This window comes from Erinaceus europaeus, chromosome 17, assembly GCF_950295315.1.
Source record: "Erinaceus europaeus chromosome 17, mEriEur2.1, whole genome shotgun sequence".
In the NCBI taxonomy this organism is placed as follows: Eukaryota; Metazoa; Chordata; class Mammalia; order Eulipotyphla; family Erinaceidae; genus Erinaceus; species Erinaceus europaeus.
In genome coordinates this window covers 6,274,357-6,300,305 of record NC_080178.1, presented here as the reverse complement: position 1 = coordinate 6,300,305, position 25,949 = coordinate 6,274,357, and the positions used below count along the sequence as shown (strand labels likewise).

The following is a 25,949-nucleotide window of genomic DNA, read 5'->3' as shown; positions in this document are numbered from 1 at the left end:
ATTGTTTAGGTCTGAGAAGTTTTCTTCCATTATTTCCTTTAGAATATTTACTTACCCTTCCTCTCTTTCTTCCTCTGGTAGGCCAATTATACAAATGTTACTTCTTCTGAGATCATCCCATATGTCTCTGTTGTTGTTTTCAGGGTCTCTCAATCTCTTTTTGAGCTCTTTTACCACTTTCTTAGTTTTCTCTAGCTCATCCTCTGTCTGGCTAATTCTGATTTCTGTTTCTGTTAATCTGCATTCTCTTCCCCCAGCTTCTTTCTTCAGTTATGCTAATTGTCCTTTTAGCTCAGCTATTTCAGTTTTTGTTTCTCTAATTACCTCAGTGTAACTTGTATTTTCCTTGAGGGTCTCATCTGTTGTTTATCTAATTCTGATAGCCACAGTTGTCTTCATTTCTGTGATTACTAGGTTTATTATTGCTTGCATACTTTTCTTATCTGTGGTTACTTCAGACTGATTTTGAGTTTCTTCTGGGCTCCTGTCCTGATTCATTGTGGTAGAAGTTTTATTTGCTCTTGAGATCTAATCATTTTTTTTATTGATGTGGTTCTTATTTTTCTGTTCTGTCATTCTTCAGTTGTTATGTTTTGAGTACAAGCCAAGCTATACTAAAGACCTTTATGACAAATGCAGTCACCAAACTCAGACATTACAACAATAGTAACTGAAGCAAGGATTGATGTAGTTCAACCAATATCAGTTAGCCAAACAATATCTCAGTCCAAGAAAAAAATAGCAACCAAACAAAAGAAAAAGAAATAGGAAAAAAGGGAAAGCAAGAATAGACAATTATGCAAATCTACTGTCCACTATAAATTCTAGGGATAGAAAGAGGAGAAAGGGATGTAGAGAAAACACACACACACACACACACACACACACACACTCCACTCTTAGTCAGATTTCTTCCCCAAAATAATTCATAAGTGAGTATCAGTGAATTCAGAAAGCAAAAGAAGGAGGAATGAAGAAAAAAATTAAAAAAGAAGAAAAAGAAAAAAAAAAGGAAGAGCATGAAAGGTAATAGTTGTTGTTTTGTTGTTTTTTTTTTAATTATCTAGGACAAGGAAAAAAGGAGAGTGGGAGGAAGAGGTAGAGAGAAACAAGTTCTTTTCATAATGGATAGGACACCCAGTCACCTAGCAATGGAAGAAAGAGCAACAGTTAATTTTGCTCAAACTGAAGATGTAGGAGGGAAAAGGGACACATGTATATAATAATAGTAATAAAATAAAATAGTTAATAACTCTAACAGTCAGTCTGCAGCTTGGACAGCTCTGGATTGGTTGTAGGCATCATGAGCAAGTACAGCCAATTGTAAGAAGTATTCAAAAACAAACAAACAAACAAACAAACTATTAGGTAGTCTTTCCCAGGCAGGGATGAGGATAAGGCTCTGGTTGGTCAGGTATTTTGCCACTCAAACAGAGCTCCAGCCACATTAAAAAAAAAAAAAAGGAGTTAAACAAAAAAGGCTTGGAATGACACCTCTGGTGAGACAGGAATCTTGGTAAAGAAAAATAGCTCAGCAGGAAGCCTGCTAGAAGTGGCTGTCCAGCCCCTGGAGGCTGATTCTCCTCCAGGAGGGGTGAGCTCAGAAATAATCCAAAGGGTTTTCTTTCTTTGTCCCCATGTCCTCCATTTGTCAGCCCAAGAGTGAGTTATGGGACTGTATTTTGGTGTCACCCTGACTAGCCCATGCTCATCCTCCTACAGGCAGCCTAGTATCCCCAGTATCCTACCCTATCTAGAGAATCCCATGTCAGAAGCTGCTGCTTTTTGGAGCTCATTGTAGCTGGAGCTTCCAAGTTGACATCTTCCTCAAATTACTTTCTATTGGGGCTATACCAGATTGCATATTCATAAACAATGTACTAAACATTCTTTTTCTCCACATCCTTGCCAAATCTTTATTGTTCCCTATTTTGTTCTTGTAGAACAATTTTTCTACAGGCTTACTGTTAGAACTCATTAAGAATGTGCCTAAATCATTGTAAAAATTACCTTCATAATTCCACCTCTTCATAGCCCTCCCCACTAGGGAAAGGAAGAAGTAATCTGGGAGTATAGATCAATCTGCCAGCACCCAGGTCCACCAGAGAACCAATTACAGAAGTAAGATCTTCCACCTTCTGCTTCCAATAAAGATCTTTGGTTCATACACTCAGAGAGATAAAGAATAAAGAATCTTTCAATGAAGGGGATGGGATATGGTGCTCTGGTGGTGGGAATGGTATGGATTGGAATCCTTTTATCACACAATCTTGTCAATCATCATTTAATTACTAATAATAAACAAAAGAAGTTGTAAAAAAATCACAGAACAGAACTTGGACTGGAGTTGGTGTATTGCACCAAAGTAAAAGACTCTGGGGTGGAGGAGCAGGGTTCAAGTCCTGGAACAGGATGACAGAGAAGGACCTACTGAGGGTTGAATTATTATGTGGAAAGCTGGGAAATGTTATGCATGTACAAACTACTGTATTTAACTGTTGACCGTAAACCATTAATCTCCTAATAAAGAAAAAAAATGACCTTCATTAACATATTTTCTAAATACATGATTTAGAAATCAAGCTTTCTAGGAGAGAATGGTTGTTTGTATATAGGTTAATATGTGGTAGTGCTGGCTATCTAATTAAAACTTTTTCTTTCATGTATATGATCTTTGATTTAAATGACAAAGCCGTTTTAATAGTTCATTGAAGCTATTTAATATTCCACAATATTTAGATTCAGTTTATCTAGATGCCACTTTTGGCTGTGAGGTTCTTTCATAGGCAAGTAAGAGGCTACTTCTTCTTGGCCTTTTCCTGTATTATCCTCGCACTTGGGAGTCTAAATGGCTTCTCTAATTTACAGTGTGTCTAAGTCCTTCAATGTTGTGGAACAGTAATAACTTTTGACCATATTACATTGCTGTAGAACCAGTGCGCACTTTTCAAAAAAATCTTTTTTGTATTTATTTATTTTCCCTTTTGTTGTTTTTTATTGTTGTTGTTATTCATGTTGTCATTGTTGGATAGGACATAGAGAAATAGAGAGAGGAGGAGAAGACAGAGATGGGGAGAGAAAAGTAGGCACCTGCAGACCTGCTTCACCACTTGCAAAGCTTTCCCCTGTAGGTAGGGGACCGGGAGCTTGAACTCAGATCCCTGAGCATTGTAATATGTACGCTCAACCAGGTGTGCCACCACCAGGCCCCTCACTGATTGTTTTCTATGTCTCTTGCAGAACTTTAGTCTGAAGATAATGAATTAAAACGTTTCATTCACTGAATATACATTCAAGGAATAGTTGGATATGCAGCCTGCAGATTCAGTGATGATTTACACAGAAAAATTCCCTCATTCGCTTTGTAAAGCTGGGATAGCCAAGCTTTGCAGTGGAGGAATTGTTGCGATTTGTTAGTGGATGAGTTGTACTGGCACAAATTTTAGGGAAGTGCCAAACTGTACCCCGAGACAGCAACTGATGTATAAAACAAAATTTTCTAAAACCAAGTAAGATGAAGGCTTTTTGTCTGTTGTATTAAGAGAGAGAGAGAGAAAGAGAGAGAGAGAGAGAGGATCTACCAAGGAGTGAGGGAGTTAGATTGCAAGATGACTAAATAGTCAAAATATTTCAAGGACTGGTCTAGGCTGTAGGGAAATGAAAACTGAGACAATTTGTTAAGCTCATATTGGGTTAAGAGTTGCAACCACAGTGAAGCAAGAATGGTAATTAAAAACACCTATGTGTTTATTTGAAGAAAAAATGAATTGCTACTAATTAGTATTTCTCTCAGTGAGGATGTTTTCTCTTGAGATTTCACTTCTATTTGCTTCATCTTGAAACACTTGGGGCTTCTCCTGGGAACAATGCTGATGTCAATAACCTGGGTATAAATCTACCAGCACTCACCAGAAGTTGACCTTTGAGGTCATTAAGAAGCCACTTCTATTTCCACAGGTAGGAGAGAAGATGTGTTCGTATATTAGCTTATACCATGGAATGTACTCCTGTCACTAGATCTCAAAACTTTTTAAAATTGTGTGGCTAAGTAGGAAGTTTTAGAGGAAAGTCACAAGCAATGAATTTTCCTAGAAAACGATCTGTAATGCTTACTTTGTCCTTTAATCACTTTGGTAGAACTCCACAGAATGGCTCTGCAGGTGATGTTTCATTCAGTATGCTTAATTTCAAATAAGAAGCTTTTAACAGAACTTGGACTGGAATTAGTGTATTGCACCGAAGTAAAAGACGGGTGTGTGGGGGTGGGGAAAAGAGTTCTGGACCTAGAACATGATGGCAGAGGACCTAGTGGGGGTTGCATTGTTATCTGGAAAACTGAGAAATGTTATGCATGTACAAACTTGTATTTATTGTCAACTGTAAAACATTAACCTCCCAATAAAGGAAAAAAAACTTTAAATTTGCCTCATCTCAAATGGACCTAATTTCCAAACCTATAAGCCAAATTAGAAATAATTTAGTTCTTTACTAGCTAATTAATAGCTTAAAATATCTCTGAGAATGAAGCATATGCTCCAACAAGCTGTTCATCGTGACCATGGGTTATATGGTAAAGCTATATGTGTAGGAAGGGGTTAATTTTTTAAATTTATTTATAAGAGTTTTAATTCCTTTTCAGAGCACTGTCTCTTTTTTTAATTTTCTTTATTTATCCCCTTTTGTTGCCCTTGTTGTTTTATTGTTGTAGTTATTATTGTTGTTGCTATTGATATTGTCTTTGTTGGATAGGACAGAGAGAAATGGGAGAGAGGAGGGGAAGACAGAGAATGGGAGAGACACCTGTAGACCTGCTTCACCGCTTGTGAAGTGGCTCCCCTGCAGGTGGGGAGCTGGGGGCTTGAATCCTTGTCCTTATGCTGGTCCTTGAGCTTTGTGCCATCTGTGCTTAAACTGCTGTGCTACCACCCAACTCCCGAAATCACTGTCTCTTTTTAAGAACTGGATCATTAGGAACCAACTTGAACTCCAGGAAAGGTTTTGTTTGTTTCTTTCTTTATTTATTTTTCTAGTTTTCTTCCTCCCATTTGCTTTTGCTTTCGATAAAGAAACTTCGCATACAAGTTTCTGATAATACTTGAAGTAGTAAATTCAGTTTAGGACTTCACATGAGGAAGTGGAGGTGATTCATAGCACTGTCTAGTCAGAACACATTTATTACGCAGAGACTAGACTCATTGTCAAAGTCACAGGTACATTTCATGAGCTTCACTAAACAGTCTGACAGATCACCCATGGACAATGTCTTTATATTAGCTGCCTCTGTTTGCTGCAACACAATCATTCTTTAATGAAAATATGCTTGCCAATCATTTTGTCTACTAAAATGGTATGCAATTTATGATCAGTGTGACTTGAAAAAACTATTTAGATTCTCTTTTTTAAAATTATTTTTATTGGGGGTCAGGCGGTAGCTCAGCGGGCTAAGTGCTCAGGGGGAGAAGCACAAGGACCGGCATAAGGATCCCAGTTCAAGCCCTGACTCCTCATCTGCAGGGGAGTCGCTTCACAGGCGGTGAAGCAGGTCTTCAGGTGTCTTTTTCTCCCCCTCTCCGTCTTCTCCTCTTCTCTCGATTTCTCTCTGTTCTATCCAACAACGACAACATCAATAACAACAATAGCTACAACATTAAAAATGGGCAATAAAATGGAAAATAAGTAATAAAAATTAAAGAGTAGTTTTATTTATATCATTGGGTAAAGGAAGAGAGAAATTAAGAGAAGAGGGGAAAATAGAGTGGGAGAGAGACAGAGAGACACCTGTAGCTCTGCTTCACCATTTGTGAAGCCATTCTCCTGTGTTGTTTTTGACGGGTTATGTCGTTTTTGCCGGGCTGGCTTCACGGGCGGGTAACAGACGACCAGGGACTCATGGCTGGGTTGTACGCAGTATCTCTTTATTCATGCAGGACGCAGCACAATCTAAGACGAGCTAAGCTAAACTCAAAGTACAGTACTGTAAAACTCACAATGCTGTCTTTATATATACTTGCCAAGTAGGGTGGAAACAGGATGTGACATAGAGAGGGTGGAGAGAAAAGTGACTGGTGAAAATCAGAGTGTGACAAAGAGGGGGCAGAGCAGGCGAGAATCCTATCACTGAACCACAAATGCCCTGGAGGGAGGGTGGAACTTGTTAACAGTGGTTATGTAAATAGAATAGTGTTAAGCAGGGGGGATTTAAACCAAATGAAACAGAAGGGGTCTCATGCATACCAACACTCCTGCAGGTGGAGATCAGGTGCCTGAAGCTGGTGCTTGAGCACTCTAATGTGTGCACTCAACCACTTGTGCCATTGCCTGGCCCCTGTAACATTTCAGTTTCTTAAAGAGAAAGTTAGCCTAGATTAGGAATAGAAAGACCATTCCCTGGCACAGGTAGAGTGTTATGTAAAGAGAATACTCAATGTCCTTCTTACTGATTGAATTGCTATAGCACAACCCTAGACCTTTGCTCCTATTTCTCCCTAGCTTTAATAGTTAGGTATCCTAAATTTTAATATTCTGAGCTGTGTGCTGTGACCACATTATTGGGAAGTTAGGATTTCTCATTAGTATAATTAAGAATCATCATTCAGTTTTAAGATCTTTCAGATAAGTCTTTGAGGATTCAATGCAAATTGTAGCGGTCAGGCTCTGAACTTGGTGAGCTAAATTAGTAAGATTTTCTGAGGACTCCCCATTAAAAATATTTTCTTCTGTAGCATTCTTTTTTATCTAAGTTCTGTGTATTTTTATTTTACTGAGGATATACTATTTTATAAGATCCTCTCATCACAGGGGTTCACTTTCACATCTCCCCAAATATGTTAATGGATCTTACTTGACACTAAATGTCTCTGACCCTCTAGATATCTTTATGTATTGGATAGAGACATCCAGAAATCAAGAGGGAAGGGGGTGATAGAGAGGGAGAGAGGAAGAGGAACACTTGCAACCTTGCTTCACCACTTGCAAAGCTATTCCCTTGCAGGTGGGGGTGGGGGCTGGAACCTGTGTCCTTGCACAGCGTAACATATACATTCAACCAGACCCACCACCACATGGCCCTTGTCTCTTGTCTCTGTCTCTTCACAACTTAAGTGACTGTGGTGCAATTTACAGAGGTTCTGGAGCCTTCATCGCAATGGACAGCTAATTTTCTTTTGTTTGTTTACATTATGGAAAGAAAAATTCTTCATGTGTTGTGTGTGTTGTTTCTGTTTAGAAGCTTGAAAATATATTTTGATGTTACCTTAGACACATGAGTTCATGGCTGTCTTTGTAAACTACTCTATATATTCTTCCCTGAAAGAAGATCTTTTAAATACTCTGTATAAAAGTTACAGTTGGGAGTCCGGCGGTAGCGCAGCAAGTTAAACGCACATGACGTGAACGCAAGGACTGGCATAAGGATCCTGGTTCGAGCCCCTGGCTCCCCACCTGCAGGGGAGTTGCTTCACAAGCAGTGAAGCAGATCTGCAGGTGTCTATCTTTCTCTCCCCTTTTCTATCCTTCCCTCCTTTCTCCCATTTCTCTCTATCCTATCCGACAATGACGATATCAACAACAATAAAACAAGGGCTAAAAAAAGGGAATAAATAAATATTTTTTAAAAGTTATAATTTTATTCTAAGTATTAATATGATTCTAGATATTTTCATATGGTATATGAATTTATATTGGCATACTCTAAACTATTAGGATATATAATATTTTTAGTATTTAATTTTAATGAGAGAGGTACAAAGAGAGATGTACAGTGAAACATCAGAGCCTAGCTAACCTCTGTTATTGGGGGTAGGCAATATTTTAAATGATAGTTTACCAGCTTCCAATTTAGTTACAGACGTCATAAAATTTACATTGAATGGACATCATCTAAATTTAGCTAAGACTACTTTATAGTCGACAGCTGATATTTATTTTAAATTTATTTTTTGGATCAGCATGTCATTACAATGTTATATATTTAACACGTTTATCATTATAAATCGACACCTGGTTAATTTCTGTGTATAGTTATAAATGCATCACTGGTGGCTTTTAAACTAACAAGGATACTGCAACATTGCATTTTGCATTTTTATGATATAAGTGCATAAAATATCATAAATTGTTTATCTTCTCAATGAAGTAAATATTTCTACTTCCAGGAATGCTTTGTTCTGAACACTTAGAGATCAGTTTTAGTTGTATCTATTTGCACTTTATTTCTACATATACTCTGAAAATCTAAGATTTAATTTTCATATTATTTCATTTCACTGATTTCAAGGATGTCTTTTATTATTGAGTCTTTCTATTTTACTTTTAGATTCTTCATGCATGAATGTAGAACTGGGGGCCAGGCAGTGACCCATCTGGCTAAACACACTGGTTACCCTGAGAAGGACCTGGGTTTGAGCCCCAACTCAAAGTTTAAAAACTTTTGGCTTTGTCATACATACAAGTTGTAGATCCCATACAAACATGAGTTTCCATATGTAATTTATTAGATATCTGCATGTCACAGATATCACATACAAAAATTAAATGGATTTTTTTGTCTTGTTTTCAAATTATACTTGGTAAGGTTCCTCAGTGCTCAAATGGAAAACATATTCAATGTCATCTTCAAGGTCTAATCAACATTGGTCTTTATTGATACATGTAAATAGGAGATCTAGGAATTTATATATTTGTTTCATTGATATCTGCTACCCATTTTATAATCATTTTCAAGTTATCTTTTTTTTTACAGACATTCTCAAAATATTGGAATGGATTATAATTTAGTTCATAATTTCCAACGGAATTACACAGTGCGATTATAAATATTACTGAATGAAAACAACTAGTTGAAGAAAAATTTAAGCTTACGTTCAGGTATACCTATTCATATCTAATTATGTAAGTATTCAATAATATGTTATCTTTGGGAAATTTGCACAATACACAATACAGTATAAAATGTTGTCAGTGTTTCAGTAATTAAAAAATATATATCTCTTTAGATAATAAGACCAGTGTCCCACCTATGAGAAAAAGACATGTCCAGAAGAAACTACACTGAAGTAACAGAATTTATCCTCTTGGGGCTGACAAGCCGTCCAGAACTGAGAGTGGCTTTCTTTGTGCTGTTCCTCGGGGTCTACGTCATCACCGTGGTAGGAAACCTCGGCATGATCGTGCTCATCAAAATTGACCCTCGGCTGCACACACCCATGTACTTCTTCCTCTCTAGCTTGTCTGTTCTGGATCTCTGCTTTTCCACCAATGTCACTCCCAAGATGCTGGAGAATTTCTTATCAGAGAAGAAGACCATCTCCTATGCGGGCTGCTTGGTGCAGTGCTACATCGTGATCGCTGTGGTGCTGACCGAGCACTGCATGCTGGCCGTCATGGCCTATGACCGCTACGTGGCCATCTGCAATCCCCTGCTCTACAGCAGCAAGATGTCCAGGAGTGTCTGTGTGCACCTGGTCATCGTCCCTTATGTCTATGGCTTCAGCCTCAGCGTGATGGAAACCTGGAGGACCTACAACCTCTCCTTCTGTGGTGCCAATGAAATCAACCACTTCTATTGTGCTGACCCTCCCCTGATCAAACTGGCCTGCTCTGACACCTACAGCAAAGAGTTGTCCATGTACATCGTAGCTGGATACAGCAATGTCCAGTCCCTCCTGATCATCCTCACCTCCTATATGTTCATCCTTGGGGCCATCATCAGAAGCCGTTCTGCGGAAGGGAGAAGGAAAGCTTTTTCCACCTGTGGCTCCCATTTGACAGTGGTCACTATCTTCTATGGGACCCTCTTCTGCATGCATATGAGACGCCCCACAGAGGAGTCTGTGGAGCAGGGCAAAATGGTGGCTGTGTTTTACACCACAGTGATTCCTATGCTGAACCCCATGATCTATGGACTCCGGAACAAGGATGTCAAAGAGGCATTGAAAAAGGCCCTAGGGCAACAAGGAGTGGGGAAATAGGGAAAGCTCTTATTATTACCCTAGAATGCCACTTTTATGATGCCCTGCTTTGCTTCCCCTGATCCATTTTAATAATTCTATATTAACCATTTCTCTTCCCAGGAATGCTTAGATCTTTCACATTGGTAGAGATGTTTCAGTTATAGCCCATTGCCTTTTATTTCTATACACATTCTGAAAATCTGAGATTTAATTTTCATTTTATTTTCACTGGTTTCAAGGCTTTCTTTTATTATTGAGTCATTAAACCTTTTTTTTAGAGATTTGTACAATATTTTATGTATTTATTTTTTATTTTGGATAGAGACAGAGAGAAATTGAGATGGGGAAGAGATAGAGGGAGAGAGACAGAGAAGTACCGGCAACCCAGCTTCACCACTCATGAAGCTTTTCCCCTACAGGTGAAAACCAGACGCTTGAACTTGGGTCCTTCTGCACTGTAAGGTGTGCACTTAAGCAGTTAGGCCACAGCTTGGTTCCGAGTCTTTAAATATTTTTACCTTTGGATTTTGTCAAGCATACATGTTGTAGTATTGGGGGCCAGGCATTGCTACACCTGTTACAGTGCACAAGCTTGGCACTTGAAGCATTCTTAAAATTATCTTCAGATACACTATTTCTACATACATTGACTATTTAGGAATCACAAATTTATAAAAAAATGTTTTCTATACATTGGCAAAATATGGTAGCAGTAGATATATAAACTTTTTTCAAATGTTTTTTTTGGGGGTTATGAACTTTTCTTTTTTTAATCTCTTTATTTGGGGGTTAATGGTTTAAAATTGACAGTAAAATACAATAGTTTGTACATGCATAACATTTCACAGTTTTCAGAGTAACAATTCAACCCCTACTAGGTCCTCCTCTGCCATCACGTTACAGGACCAGAACCCCCACCCCCAACCCCCACACCAAAGTCTTTTCCTTTGGTGCAATACACCAACTCCAGTCCAGGTTCTGCTTTGTGTTTTCCCTTCTGATCTTGTTTTTCAACTTCTGTCTATGAGTGAGATCATCCCATACTCATCCCTCTGTTTCTGACTTATCACACTTAGCATGATTTCTTCAAGCTCCATCCAGGATGGGGTGAAGAAGGTAAATTCAACATTTCAATAACATATATATATATATATATATATATATATATATATATATGTTTTGCTATTACAAATTGTGCTGCTATGACCATAGGTATACACAAATCTTTTTTTAAAAATATTTATTATTTATTCCCTTTTGTTGCCCTCGTTGTTTTAGTGTTGTAGTTATTATTATTATTGTTGTTATTGATGTCATCATTGTTGGATAGGACAGAGAGAAATGGAGAGAGGAGGGGAAGACAGAGAAGGGGAGAGAAAGATAGACACCTGCAAACCTGCTTCACCACCTGTGAAGCAACTCCCCTGCAGGTGGGGAGCTGGGGCTTGAACTGGGATCCTTATGCCAGTCCTTGTGCTTTGCACCACCAAGCTTCTTTAAGAGTATAGAACAAAAACTACAATCATTTATCTGAAACCAGAAAACCCCTAACATTGCCAAAACAATCATGAGGGAAAGAAACAGAAATGGAGGCATCACACTCCCAGATCTCAAACTATATTATAAAGCCATCATCATCAAAACAGCATGGTACTGGAACAAAAATAGGCACACAGACCAGTGGAACAGAATAGAAAGCCCAGAACTAAATACCCACACCTATGGACATCTAATCTTTGATAAGGGGGCCCAAAGGATTAAATGGAGAAAGGAAACTCTCTTTAATAAATGGTGCTGGGAAAACTGTGTTGAAACATGCAAAAGAATGAAACAGAACCACTTTATCTCACCAGAAAGTAAAGTCAACTCCAGATGGATCAAGGACCTGGATGTTATACCAGAAACTGTCAAATATTTGGGTGAAAACATTGGTAAAATACTTTCCCATCTAAACTTCAAGGACATCTTTGATGATTCAACCCAATTCGAAGGAAGACTAAAACAAAAACAAATCAATGGTACATAGACTTTTTTCAGATGTTTTCTTTAAATGAAAGACCATTCATCTGTTATTTTACAGAAGCCGTGTTACCATCTATAATGTTTTGATTTTGTTGCTTTTATATATCAGCATTGACTTTCATTCATGTGCAGTAAATGATTCACTCCTAGTCCTTCTTAGCCAGCTCCTTCATCATCTCAGCCCTTGATTCTAATATGACTTCTCCCAGTTAGAACATATTTAAATAATTTACTGTTGTGAATCAGTAATAAAATATGTTAATTTTGCTAATGTTGATGAAGAGTGAATGTGGCCTCTCTTCTCTATCTTCTCTGTAGATTGATACTGTCTCTTAAAATGTTTTAGAAATAAAAGCAAATGTACAATTATACTCTTTGACAGAAGAGATGACTTGTGATTCTCAGTGACACATGACTCTCACAATCCCTTGTCCTAAAGTTTTCATACAATTTCACAAATTTTAATGAATTGAAAACCATAAGGTGTGAGGAATTACAAATCCAGGAAACCATGAAAAAGTTACAATTGGGTTGCATGGCTGTTTCTAGAAGCCTGGTTCCTAACCTCTAAATGTTAGATGCTCCAGTCTTTAGAATCACTTTCTGAGTTATTATTATTATTATTTATTTTGTTGATATCTTTATTTATTGTATAGAGACAGTCAGAAATAGACAGGGAAAGGGGGAGATAGGGAGACACCTGCAGCACAACTCACAAAGATTTCCCCCTGCAAAGTGGGGACCAGGGACTCAAACCTGGGTCCTTCTGCACTGTAATGTATGTACTCAACCAGGTGCATCACCACCCAGCACATTTTTTTAAACCAGAGCGCTGATCAGCTCTGGTTTATGGTGGTGCAGCTGATTGAATATAGGACTTTAGAGCCTCAGGCAGGAAAGTCTCTTTGCATAATCACTATGCTATCTACCCCAACCTTTAATTATTATAAGGTGAGAGAAAAAGCACCTAGCAGAAGGAATGTGGGTTTAAGCACAGAATAAGATGGATGATGTTTCCTTTCACCTGCAGTCTTGCTTTAATGAAATTATTTGTTCTGCTTTATATCGTAATGCTTTCCAGCCACCAAGTTGCAGATGCTATCATGATGCCAGCCTGACTTTCCTGGGCAGATGACCTCACCAATGTGTCCTGTAACCTCACTTCTCCAGAACCCTGCCCATTAAGGAAATACAGAAACAGACTGGGGGTACGGATTCCTCTGCCAATGCCCATGTCTAACAGAGAAGCAATTACAGAAGCCAGACCTCCCACCTTAAGCTTCCCATAAAGATCTTTGGTCCATACTCCCAGAGGAATATACAGAACTCTGGTGATGGGAACTGATTGTACCCTTCTTATCCCACAATCTTATCGGTTATTATTAAATTTCTAATAAAAAAGTTAATGGAATAGGATTTTAACAGTTCAGATATCTTTATAACCTTTCTGTCAAAGTAATATAAATTCAACAAAACCAGATCATCTAAATGTCTTTCACTTGAAAGCAATTTTGCTAGTACAGGGATAATTTTCATATACGTCAGTTGCTATGGTTAAGAGTAAGTGGAATATAATCTTCAGGTATCTATAATCATTTATTTAAAATGTCAGCTGAGTGTCTTTTTTTTAGGCTAACGCTGTTATAATTCTAGTCAGCCAATATTAATGTTGCACTACTGCATATTATGCACTTAATAGGCAAAGACAGGTGATCCAGAAATTCACCTCACAAGCTGAGTTTATCAAAGCATCCGGAAAACTATTGTAACGTGTGTTACAGAGAGAGACAAAAATAAAAATGGATTTTTTCCCTGCCTGGGTAGCACAATTCCACCTTTCCAGGTAGACTTATTGTTCCCCCCTTTTAATTTCATATATAGAGAAATAAAGAATGAGAGAGAGAGACTTACCTGACAGGGGAGGTACCATGATCACTAGGGTGGTTTTCCCAGGGCGCAGCTTATCCATCACATTCCAGATGTGCTGACCCCTGTGATTTCCCCAAATATGGGAAACTTGTATGTGTAATTTGTGGTAGTGGGGGACTGCATCCATGCTCTCCTCTGATGAAGAAGGAGAAGGAGGAGGAGGAGGAGGAGGAGGAGGAGAAGGGAGGAAAGAAACGAACAAGAGAGACAGAAAGATACCACAACAAAGATCCATGTTCCTCGTATTTACTTTGGGGCTGTGTACTGTGCTTTCATATTATGCTGAGGATTGAACCTTGATTCTCCTGCATAAGATAGTGTGTTCTTTTGATTATTATTTATCAGTGACTTAATAATGATTGATAAGACCATAGGATAAGAGGGGTATAATTCCACACAATTCCCACATACTATCCTCTCCATTGGAAGCTTCCTTATTCCTTTACCCTCTGGCAGTAAGGGTCAAAATTCTTTTTGGGATGCAGAAAGTGGAAGGTCTGGCTTTTGTAATTGCTTCCCTGATGAACATGGGAGTTGACAGGTCGATCCATACTCCCAGTCTGTCTCTCTCTTTCCCTTGTGGGGCAGGGCTCTGGGGAGGTGGACTCTAGGACACATTGGTGAGGTCTTTTTCCAGGGAAGTCAGGTTGGTGTTATAGTAGCATCTGCAACTTGATGGCTGAAAAACATTAAGCAGAGCAATTTGTCTAATAAACAGGAACCTAGAGGTAAGAATATAGCAAATGATATTTGGGGTCTTCATGTTGGAAGAAACTAGGAAGTCTATTTTAGGTGTATTCCAAGGGGCCTATGACTTCACTAGTATTTACTAAATTTAGCAATATGTCTGACTGAAGATGTCAAGTACTTACTTCATCGATATTCTTACAGGATGATTATTACACTTAAGCTTCCTGTTTTCTCTTGCTTAAGAGATGAGCAAGTTAAGACAGATTGGACTGGGTTTGGAGTAGCTCAGGAATGTAAAAGACTCTGCATTCTGTGGTGGGGTAGAATTTAAGCTCCTTTGTAGGGGAATGAGTGTCGGGACACGGATTTATTGTGGTGGGAATAATGTTAATCTATATTTTATATTATCCTATAGTCTTACAAATCACTATATGTTTTAAAAAGAAAAATGTATACTCCTATGGAAAAATAATTATTAAGGGGGAAAAGAGAATTTATCATGCTTTGAGGTACTATAATTTTAATTTAACCTTGTTTTGCCTTTCACTGGGGAAATTATATGGTCAAAAACATGAAGGCAGAACACAGGTACAGGTAACATATTGATAGTTTTGTGTCACACAGTTTGAGTTTAGAATGATGCAAATCAAGACATTTAGGTATCTGACTCACAACAGAGTGTTTACAGAAACAATTTAAGAACCAGCAAAAATAAAGCCATGGAATCTGTTATTACAAACTTTTTTTCTCTAGAGACAGAATTCCTCAAGGGTCGTTTCCAGGGCAAACATTTACTGGTGTTTTTTCTTTGAAGGCATAGACTGAAGGGAAATGTCTCTAGTGGATTTCCAGTTTCACTTCTGCTGGGTTAATTGCTAACTGTCCTTCAAATACCATGCAGTTTTCAATTCAGCACCTTTACTGGACATATCGATCTTTGTTCTCAGGTTGGTGTGAAAAACCTCTCTATTTTTCATAGAAAAATATTCAATTTGCATTTACTTTTCTTTATTAACTAACAGCAGCACTAATGCTCTTTATTCCACATATGACATTGTATGCATTGCTGTACACAGAAGAAATAGAGGAACAATGATAAATACTATTATAGAGACTTAATTATTATAAACCACTAATGGACTTTTTTCATGCCAGAGGTGAATTTCATAACTGTACGTACTTAGCATACTTCTGTAAATATGTTTTCATAAAATTTCATGATGAAACGAATGCTGTATGTGCTTAGAGAATTTTTTTTTAAATTTCACTTATGGGAGTCGGGCGTAGCTCAGCGGGTTAAGCGCAGGTGGTGCAAAGCACAAAGATCGGTATAAGGATCCCGGTTCGAGCCCCTGGCTCCCCACGTGCAGGGGAGTCGCTTCACAGGCAGTGAAGCAGGTGTGCAGGTGTCTATCTTTCTCTCCCCCTCTCTGTCTTCCCCTCCTGTCTCCATTTCTCTCTGTCCTATCCAACAACAATGACAGCAATAACAACAACAACGATAAATAACAAGGGCAACAAAAGGGAAACTAAATAAATAAATGTAAAAAATTATTTTAAAAAGTTCCTTTATTAAAAAAAATTCATTTATAAAATGGCAATATTGACAAGACAATAGGATAAGAGGGGTACAATTTCACACAATCAGAACACCATGTCCCATCCCCTCCCTTGAAACCTTTCCTTTCCATTGGCCCTCTAGCTGCACGGACCCAAGATCTTTATGGGGTACAGAAGGTGGGAGCTCTGGCTTCTGTAATAGCTTCTCCACTGGACATGGGCATTGGCAGGTCTATTCCTACCCCCAGCCTGATGATTTAGAAAAATTTAAGGTAGGGAGTCAGGCAGTAGCGCAGCCGATTAAGCGCACTTGGTGAGAAGCTCAAGGACCGGAGTTAATAAGGATCGTGGTTCGAGTCCCTGGCTCCCCCCTGCAGGGGAGTCGCTTCACATGCGGTGAAGCAGGTCTGCAGGTGACTATATTTCTCTCCCCCGTCTTTCCCTCCTCTCTCCATTTCTCTCTTTCCTATCTAACAATGATGACGACATTGGTAACAACAACAATAATAACTACAACAATAATAAAAAAAAGAAAATTTTAAGGCCAAGCAAAATTGAAAAAAAAAGTTCATAATCAATCTCTTGTTTAGTGAGTTGATTTTTCTCAAAAGTTAGTACATGTAAAACTTGTGTGCTGTTTTGTGTGCAGTTTATCTGTAATCTGTTTTTTCCCTTCTTCCTTTTTTCATTTTTATTAGTGATTTAATAATGACGTGCATAATATACGAATGAGGATAAGTGGTTTATCCTTACATACTTGACATTGATGTCTACTGCGATTGGTTTGCTCATGTTGAATTTAAATGACTGAGACTGAGATTAGATTGCAAGTGATTTTATCTGAAGTCATGGATTGATAAATTAATTCATTTCTAATTATGAAGAATATTTTTAGAATGAAAAAGGATATGGTAAAATTATTGTTAGTTATGGTAAGAAAAAACTTATCCTTCTGTAAATTAATGACCATCTTTAATATAATGAACCTACAAATCATGTCAATATTGGGGACAAAAAAATGTTTAAAAGTTGTATTGTTGGGGGTTGGGTGATACACGGCGGGTTAAGCACACATGACACAAAGCGCAAGGACTGGCATAAAGGATCCCAGGTCAAGCCCCTGGCTTCCCACCTGCAGGGGGGTCACTTCACAGGCACTGAAGCAGGTTTGCAGGTTTCTGTCTTTCGTTCTTTCTCTTTGTCTTCCTCTCCTCTCTCAATTTTTCTCTGTCCTATCCAACAACGACAACAACAATAACAACAATAAACAACAATGTCAACAAAGGGGGAAAATAGCCTCCAGGCGCAGTGGATTCGTAGTACAGGCACTGAGCCCCAGCAATAACCCTGGAGGAAAATAAATAAATAAATAAATAAATACATGAAATATAAAGAGATGTCTTGTTAACTTGACTAATTGCAGCAGTCAGTGTTACTCTGTTTCAATCACATTTTGCATAATTTTTATGTAATCCATTTGAATTTGTATATATTAGCACTGCATTTGTATTTATATATTTAATATTGCATTCTATGTATATTCAGATATATTATGTACTACTCATCTCAATAATGAATATTCAGAGTCTGTTAGGTTGCATAGTAAGTGTTTAAGAAAGATTTGCTAAAATGAATGGCAAAACGTAGTCCTAGACTCTTCATAAAGGAAGCAATGAAAGAGAATGAATATAGGAGTCTGGCGGTAGTGCAGTGGGTTAAGTGCAGGTGGCGCGAAGCGCAAGGACCTGTGTAAGGATCCCGTTTCAAGCCCTGGCTCCCCACCTGTAGGGGAATCGATTCACAAGCGGTAAAGCAGGTCTACAGGTGACTGTCTTTCTCTCCTTCTTTCTGTTTTCCCCTCCTCTCTCCATTTCTCTCTGTCCTATCCAACAATGACTATATCAATAACAACAACAACAATTGTAATAGCTACAACAATAAATCAACAAGCCCAGCAAAAGGGAATAAATAAATAAATATTTTTTAAAAGAGAGAATGAATAGCTACATGGATCAACTAATTATTATATGTATGATTGAGAATGTATTTTTTTTCTTTTTTTTTTTTTTAGCTACCACAGAAATCTATAGGAAATATTGACTTGGAATGGACAAAATGCTCAATTTCACTGATGTGAAAGAGTTTATTCTTTTGGGACTAACCAGTCATCGGGAATGGCGAGTTCTTTTCTTTGTGATTTTTCTTCTGGTCTACCTTGGCACCATGGTGGGTAATACGGGCATGATCATGTTAATTAGGGTGAGTCCACAGCTTAACAGTCCCATGTACTTCTTCCTCAGTCACCTTTCATTTGTGGATATCTGGTTCTCTTCCAACGTTACCCCTAAGATGTTGGAAAACCTGTTGTCTGAGACCAAAACGATTTCTTACGCTGGTTGTCTAGTACAATGTTTTTTCTTCATTGCCCTCGTCCACGTAGAGATTTTCATTCTTGCTGTGATGGCCTTTGATAGATACGTGGCCATTGGGAGCCCTCTGCTCTACGGAAGCAGGATGTCAAGGACTGTCTGCATTCGGCTGATCTCTTTCCCTTACGTATATGGCTTTCTGACTAGCCTGGCGGCCACATTATGGACTTACGGCTTATACTTCTGTGGGAATATCGAGATCAACCACTTCTACTGTGCAGACCCACCTCTCATTAAAATGGCTTGTGCAGGGACTTTTGTAAAAGAATATACAATGATCATTCTGGCAGGCATCAACTTTACATAGTCTCTGACTGTAATTATCATCTCTTATCTGTTCATCCTCATTGCCATTCTGAGGATGCGTTCAGCTGAAGGGAGGCGGAAAGCCTTTTCCACCTGTGGGTCCCATCTCATGGCTGTCATCATCTTTTACGGAACTTTGATATTCATGTATCTTAGGCGTCCCACTGAGGAGTCTGTGGAACAGGGGAAAATGGTGGCTGTGTTTTATACCACAGTAATTCCTATGCTTAATCCTATGATCTACAGCCTCAGGAACAAGGATGTGAAAGAAGCTATGAGAAAAGTGCTCCACAGAACATGGATAACTAAAATGAAATAAATTAAAAAAAATATGTTTCACAATGCTAATGTTTCATAGCTCGTTATTATTGTTTAGAGCACTGCTAAGCTTTTTTTTTCTTTCAAAAGCTAAAATTTTGTTTATTAAAAGACATCAGTGGAGATGAAAAGGTAGCGTATTAAATAAAAAGTCGTACATGTATTAATTAAAATGGTCATGTCAACTAAAATCCACAGATATTCTTAATGAAATTGCGCAAATATTGAATGAGAATAAAAATTGTTTCCATATTTTAAGATGAAATCAGTAAGTTTATTTATTTATTTATTGTTATTGCTGTTATTTATTGGAGAGAGACAGCCTGAAATTGAAAGGGAAGAGGGAGATAGAGATAAAGAGAGAGACAAAGAGATATATGCAGCCTTGCTTCACTATTTGCAAAGCTTTCTTCCTACAGGTAGAGACTAGGGGCTTGAACCTGGGTCCTTCTGCATTGCACCATGTGCCTTCAAACAGGTGTACCACCACCCGGTCCCAAAATTAATGAGCCCAGGGAGTACCTATTGATTTTTCCATTTAGAAAGCAATTTATTGGGAGTCGGGCTGTAGCGCAGTGGGTTAAGCACAGGTGGCGCAAAGCATAAGGACTGGCATAAGGATCCCGGTTCAAGCCCCAGCTCCCCACCTGCAGGGGAGTCACTTCACAGGCGGTGAAGCAGGTCTGCAGGTGTCTATCTTTCTCTCCCCATCTCTGTCTTCCCCTCCTCTCTCCATTTCTCTCTGTCCTATCCAACAACAATAATAACTACAACAATAAAACAACAAGGGCAACAAAAGGGAATAAATAAATAACATAAATATTTTTTAAAGCAATTTATTACAAATTAAATAAGCACATGCTTTATTAAATTTTCTAGTATGATGACTTAAAGGTTTTCGCCTCACTAATGGTGATGAAGCTCCTTAAGTGTTTCTTTCAGTCAGTAGAGAGGGTGTGTTCAGAGACCACTTTGGAAATAGCAGCACTTTATTTAAATCGTCATGTAAATATAAAGATTCCATTTATCCCACCTTGTTTATTTGTCTTCATATTTAAGAATGGCGTGCCAAGTGTCCTTCTTTTGCAGATTTTAGGAACTACCACTTTTCAATGTCAAGTTTTTCGTGACCAGGCTGTCACATCTCAAGTGTCCTAGCAAAGTGTTTAGAACAGATGTTTGAGGGGGCTATTTTTTTGAACTCCATTTTCTCCAGGTTTCACTTAATAAATTGCATTGATTCCCTATGTCTATTTGCATTTTTTGTGTTATCTATCATCTATGGCTACAATACAGTATTGACATCTTTTAAAATATTTTTTAATAAAATAAGTTATTTAGAGTAGTCTGTTTGCTATTACAATGGATGGCCACACCAAACTAATATAGAGATGGCAAGATAGACCACTCACCTGTCTTGTGTATGACCCTCTGATATAACCCCTTCCATGCCCACAACACTGAAGCAAGCTTTGCTATTATGGTATCTTCTCTCTCTCTCTGTCTCTCTCTGTCTCTCTCTCTTTCTCCCTCTCCCTCTCTCTCTCTTTCTCCCTCGCTCTCTCTTTCTCTCTGGTGTTGCTTCTGCCTCTGAAAAAAGAAATATAGCGAAGAATACATTTAAACATGACACAAGCTTAATTTGTTATCATTCTTGTGCCATATTTCATGACACAAATATGAAGCAACAACTTTGAAACTTGGACTTGGACTTTATTAAAGTTTGTGTATCCTTACGTAGATTAATCTATCACGCTTTCAGTTTTGTGTGGAGAATTCATAACTGAGGAAATGTGATTCCCACATTTAAGTTGTGCAATTTAATACTTACACATTTATTTATAAATATATAACTCTGCAAAGATTAATATGTTTAAGAAAACTTTATTCATTCAATTATGAATATTTGTTCTCCTCAAGGGGAACCAGAAATACAAATAAATTTATTAACACACACACACACACACACACACACACACACACACCATAGACAGACTTTAAAGTTATTTGGATTGCTTACATGGGTGGACTTTGAGGAATTTATTATAAGTGAACTAAATTAGACAGAGAAAGTCACATAACATGAGACTTAACTCATATGTGGGGACCAAACAATGGTGTAGCCAAGAGAACACATGGTACAATGCGCAAGTACCAGAGTTCAACCCCCTGGCACCCACCTGCAGAGACAAAGTGTCACAAGTGTTGAAGCAGGACTGCAAGTGCCTCTTTTTCTCTCCCTCTCCATCCCCCCCTTCTCAAGATCTGTCCACTGCTATCATGTACAAACATACATAATATACATACATACATAAACGACTTAAAGAATCCATGTGTGGAAAATAACAGAACAAAGCAAAGGAAAAAAAAACATTTCATTCTGAAACTTGGATTGACAGTAGGTTCGGGGTGTAGAGCAAAGATGTGAAAGAATTCAACTGCATGACAGTGGATTACAATGTGAGTTATACAGACACTGAAATCCAATGTTGTGCCCCTGAAACCTATATGGCAGAAAACAAAGTCACTTCAATATTTAATTAAAATCAGATCACTGTGATATTAAAATCAGATTACGGTCTGTTGTGAAAACAAATACTTTAGTTGAAAATTGCAGAGCGGGAGCCTTTACAAATGAATGGCTATGCTACCCTAGAAGACTTTATATTAAGATACAAGAGACACATGGGGGGAGAGAGAGAGAGAGGAATATTAGAGGTAGCTCCTGAGACCTGCTGTCCAACTGTTCGTTCTGTTGCACTTCCCATGCAGAGCTGAAACTCAATCCGGGGTCATAGGTAGCACCGGGCATATACCTGGTGGGTATCTCTCTCTATTCCAAGCCAATTTTTATGATCTGATCTCAAAGTTTACGCTCTTGACTCCCCAAAACGTGTGAATGCAGGGAGACAACTTCTACTGTGATCAGCTACTCTACCGATGGCTTCCAATTCTACTTCTCCTTCCCTCAAGTTTTTCCAAGTGATCTCTACCTTTGAAATATCTGCCACCTTGAAACCAACTGTGAGAGACACAGGATATATGCTGTGTGATTGATCATCTGTCAGAACTGACTTGCTTACTAGAATAAGAAGTGGTCTGAGTGGCAGATGTTACATATAGTACAACCTCAAAGTGATTTTTTTGTGAAATTGTCAAGTGTGGGTTAAAGAGAGGAGAACCCTGGGGAGGTATAAAAGATAATACCATTATGTCAAAGATTTTGATATCTTAGTTTATTTTCAGATATATTCTCTTGAAAAAATTGTTGATGGTTTAATAATGATTAACAAGATTGTAAGACAACGGGTATAATTATATACTATTTCTACCGCTAGAGTTATCTGTGTCCCATCCTCTCCATTGGAAGATTCCCTAATCTTTATCCCTCTGGGAGTATGGCCCAGAATACTTTATGGAGTGCATGAAGTAGAAGGTCTGGCTTATGTAACTGATTCTCTGCTGAGCCTGGACATTGACAGCTTGATTCATAACTCCAGCCAGTTTCTCTCTTTCCCTAGTAGAGCAGGGCTTTGGAGAGGTGAGGTTCCAGGACACATTGATAAATTTAGCAAGTAGAAAGACCCAAAGAAGACATCATAAATGACCTATTCAAATATTTACTACTTAGACCTAGTTACCTTCCTCTCCTACCCCCTACTTCACTCCTCTCAATCACTTTAAATCTAACCTCATCAAACAAAGTAAGCTGGTCTACAAAATCTGGGTAAGGGCAAAAGGCTGATGCACTTTAAGGATGGCCTTTTTGGTCAATACCAGACCACCCCATCATTTGGGGCTCTAGTCATGGAATCCTGGGATTTCCACATTGATATGATGGGCCTAGACCTCTAATAGAGATATATTCTTCTAATTAACACACCTAAGCTTCTGGTCACCCCTGAGATGTTTCTCAAGTTTTAGTCATTATTTCTTTCATAATTACTCCTATGGTACCTCAGGGGAATGATCAGAATGCTCTCAATATTCCAGAATCTATTTAAATAGTGAGACATTATCATTTGTTGCTTTCCTCTCTGAAGGTAAGCTTGAAGATTCATACTCCTTGCAATATAGATTCCCACAGCCATTTATTATCATTTTCTTCCTACTTTGAAAAAGATACAAATACCATAACTGTACACATATTTGTTATCACAGTATGAGTGTTTGTGTGTGTGTGTGTGTGTGTGTTTGTGTGTGTAATTATACTACTGGATATATATATATATATATATGTATATATATTTATGTTCATGTTTTTATTCCATAGCTAGAAATAGGAAATGTCTGTAATTATTACAATGAAGATTCACAGAAATATTCTATGTTTTTCTATCCTCTCACTCTTGTCTACAATGAATACCGATTTTCACAGATTTTATGAAAATATGTGTGGATGAAATTAGGGGAGAATTGTGTCACTGGAAATAATTGATCTATTAACTTGATCTTTTTATTTTTATTCATAGGAATTCTCAAAGGGGTAATAAAATTAAGTTTTTTTGCAATCTATATCTTTTGCCATTTGAGTTGCTTTTGATATATAATGTGCAGAAATTAATTAGTTCTTTCCCAAAAGTCATAGGGGCATCTGATCCTATATGTGTGGACTGACCAGTGGTTCCATGGAATTCCGTAGTCAATCAAAGTCCTTCTAGTCCATCAAGGATGTTGTCACTATTATTTTTAAAATTTTTTATTATCTTTATTTATTGGATAGAGATATCCAGAGATCAAGAGGGATGGGGGAGATAAAGAGGGAGAGAGAGACACCTGTAGACCTGCTTCATGGCTTCTGAAGCTCTCCCCCTACAGGTGGGGACCAGGGATTCTAACCTAGGTCCTTGCACACTGTAATGTGTGCACTCAACCAGGTGAGCCACAGCCTGGCCCTTTTTTTAATTTTTAAAAATATTTATTTATTTATTCCCTTTTGTTTTCTTTATTGTTTTATTGTTGTTGTTGTTACTGATGTTGTCGTTGTTGGATAGGACAGAGAGAAATGGAGAGAGGAGGGGAAGACAGAGAGGGGAGCTGAAGAGGGGGAGAGAAAGATAGACACCTACAGACTTGCTTCACTACTCATGAAGTGGTCCCCCTACAGGTAAGGGAGAGTCAAAATGTCTAAGTCCCATACTAAATACCCATAGTAGGTAAACTTTCTTATTTTTCAGAAAAGAAACTGGTAAAAATTGATATGAATATCTCTAACATTTATTCAAGGAGATAGTTACGATTATGCCATTTTCTTAGCTTTAAATATTGTTTTTAATATATTTATTAATTTATTATTGACTAGAGACATCGAGAAGGGAGGAGAGAGACAGAGAGACACCTGCAGATCTGCTTTACTTTTTAAAATATTTATTATTTATTCCCTTTTGTTGCCCTTGTTGTTTTATTGTTATCATTATGATTGATGTTGTTGTTGTTGGATAGGACTGAGAGAAATGGAGAGAGGAGGGGAAGACAGAGAAGGGGAGAGAAAGATAGACACCTGCAGATCTGTTTCACTGCCTGTGAAATGACTCCCCTGCAGGTGGGGAGCCAGGGGCTCAAACTAGGATACTTATATAGGTCTTTGCGCTTTGTGCCACCTGTGCTTAACCTGCTGTGCTACCACCCAACTCCCTGCTTCACCATTCTTAAAGCTTTCCCCTTGCAGGTGGGGACTAGGGGCTTGAACGTGAGTCCTTGTGCACTATAGTGTGTGTGCTCAAGTGGGTGCACCATCATCTGGCTCCAAGATTGTTTAAATTTAATATATATGGGACAATTTAATATCTATGAGACAGAGAGAGCATCATAGTGCACTCTCTGGTACAGGTGATGCAGGAAGTCAAACCAAAAATCTCAGACAAGGCCAGTAATTCCTCCCTCCGTTGAGTTAATTCTTCCACTGCATGACTAGGTCTGTATACTGTGCAAACTCTGCATTGATATTTGCATGGTGTGGGTTAATAATAGATGACTCAAAAGTTAAAGGAACAAAAGGATCACACTTGTTTATCTTTAACCATCTCTCTAGGAAATGCAAAGTTGGTACGTAAGAAAGTCATGCCTAATTTCACGGATGTGACTGAATTTATTCTTCTAGGACTGACCAGTCGTCAGGAACTCCAAGTTCTCTTTTTCACGGTGTTCCTGGTAGTTTACGCAATCACTCTGTTAGGGAACATTGGTATGATCATATTGATTTCCGTCAGTCCCCAGCTTCAGAGTCCCATGTACTTTTTCTTAAGTCATCTGTCTTTTGTAGACGTCTGGTTCTCTTCCAACGTCACGCCAAAGATGCTGGAAAACTTGTTATCCAAGACCAAAACCATTTCCTATGCAGGATGTCTAGTGCAATGTTACTTTTTTATCGCCCTAGTCCATGTGGAGGTCTACATCTTGGCCGTGATGGCCTTTGATCGCTATATGGCCATCTGCAACCCTTTGCTTTACGGTAGCAAGATGTCCAGGACGGTGTGTGTTCGACTCATCTCTGTCCCCTATATCTATGGATTTTCTGTTAGTCTAATATGTACATTGTGGACCTATGGCTTGTACTTCTGTGGGAACTTTGAAATCAATCATTTCTACTGCGCAGACCCTCCTCTCATCAAGATCGCCTGTGGAGGGGTTCACATCAAGGAATACACGATGATTGTCATTGCTGGAATTAACTTCACCTATTCCCTCTCGGTGGTCCTCATCTCCTATGCCCTCATCGTGGTGGCTGTGCTACGCATGCGCTCCG

The 25,949-nt window shown here is 38.3% G+C and overlaps 3 protein-coding genes and 1 non-coding gene across 4 annotated transcripts in view; all 4 read left to right on the top strand.

Annotated features, from left to right (window-relative positions):
• Positions 1–9,029: 9,029 nt before the first annotated feature.
• LOC103110371 (olfactory receptor 5M5-like) lies at positions 9,030–9,968 on the top strand. Its single transcript, XM_007519544.2, has one exon. It carries the CDS (start codon positions 9,030–9,032, stop codon positions 9,966–9,968), a length of 939 nt encoding a protein of 312 aa, XP_007519606.2.
• Positions 9,969–13,875: 3,907 nt separating this feature from the next.
• LOC132534099 (U1 spliceosomal RNA) lies at positions 13,876–14,039 on the top strand. Its single transcript, XR_009545787.1, has one exon. It is a non-coding gene; the product is annotated as a U1 spliceosomal RNA (small nuclear RNA).
• Positions 14,040–18,122: 4,083 nt separating this feature from the next.
• LOC103110370 (olfactory receptor 5M3-like) lies at positions 18,123–19,205 on the top strand. Its single transcript, XM_007519543.2, is given in 1 exon segment — positions 18,123–19,205. A coding segment is annotated over 1 exon segment (948 nt). The 5' UTR covers positions 18,123–18,257.
• A 6,059-nt stretch (positions 19,206–25,264) lies between these two features.
• Positions 25,265–25,949, top strand: part of LOC103110369 (olfactory receptor 5M9) — a 1,647-nt gene continuing 962 nt past the window's right edge. Inside the window, exon 1 of the mRNA XM_007519542.2 lies at positions 25,265–25,943. Coding sequence (XP_007519604.2) covers positions 25,265–25,943 — 679 coding nt within the window. The remainder of the gene's footprint in view (positions 25,944–25,949) is intronic.

Coding starts and splice junctions, on each gene's coding strand:
- LOC103110371 (XM_007519544.2), top strand. CDS start 9,030: ATGTCCAGAAGAAACTACACTGAAGTAACAGAATTTATCCTCTTGGGG.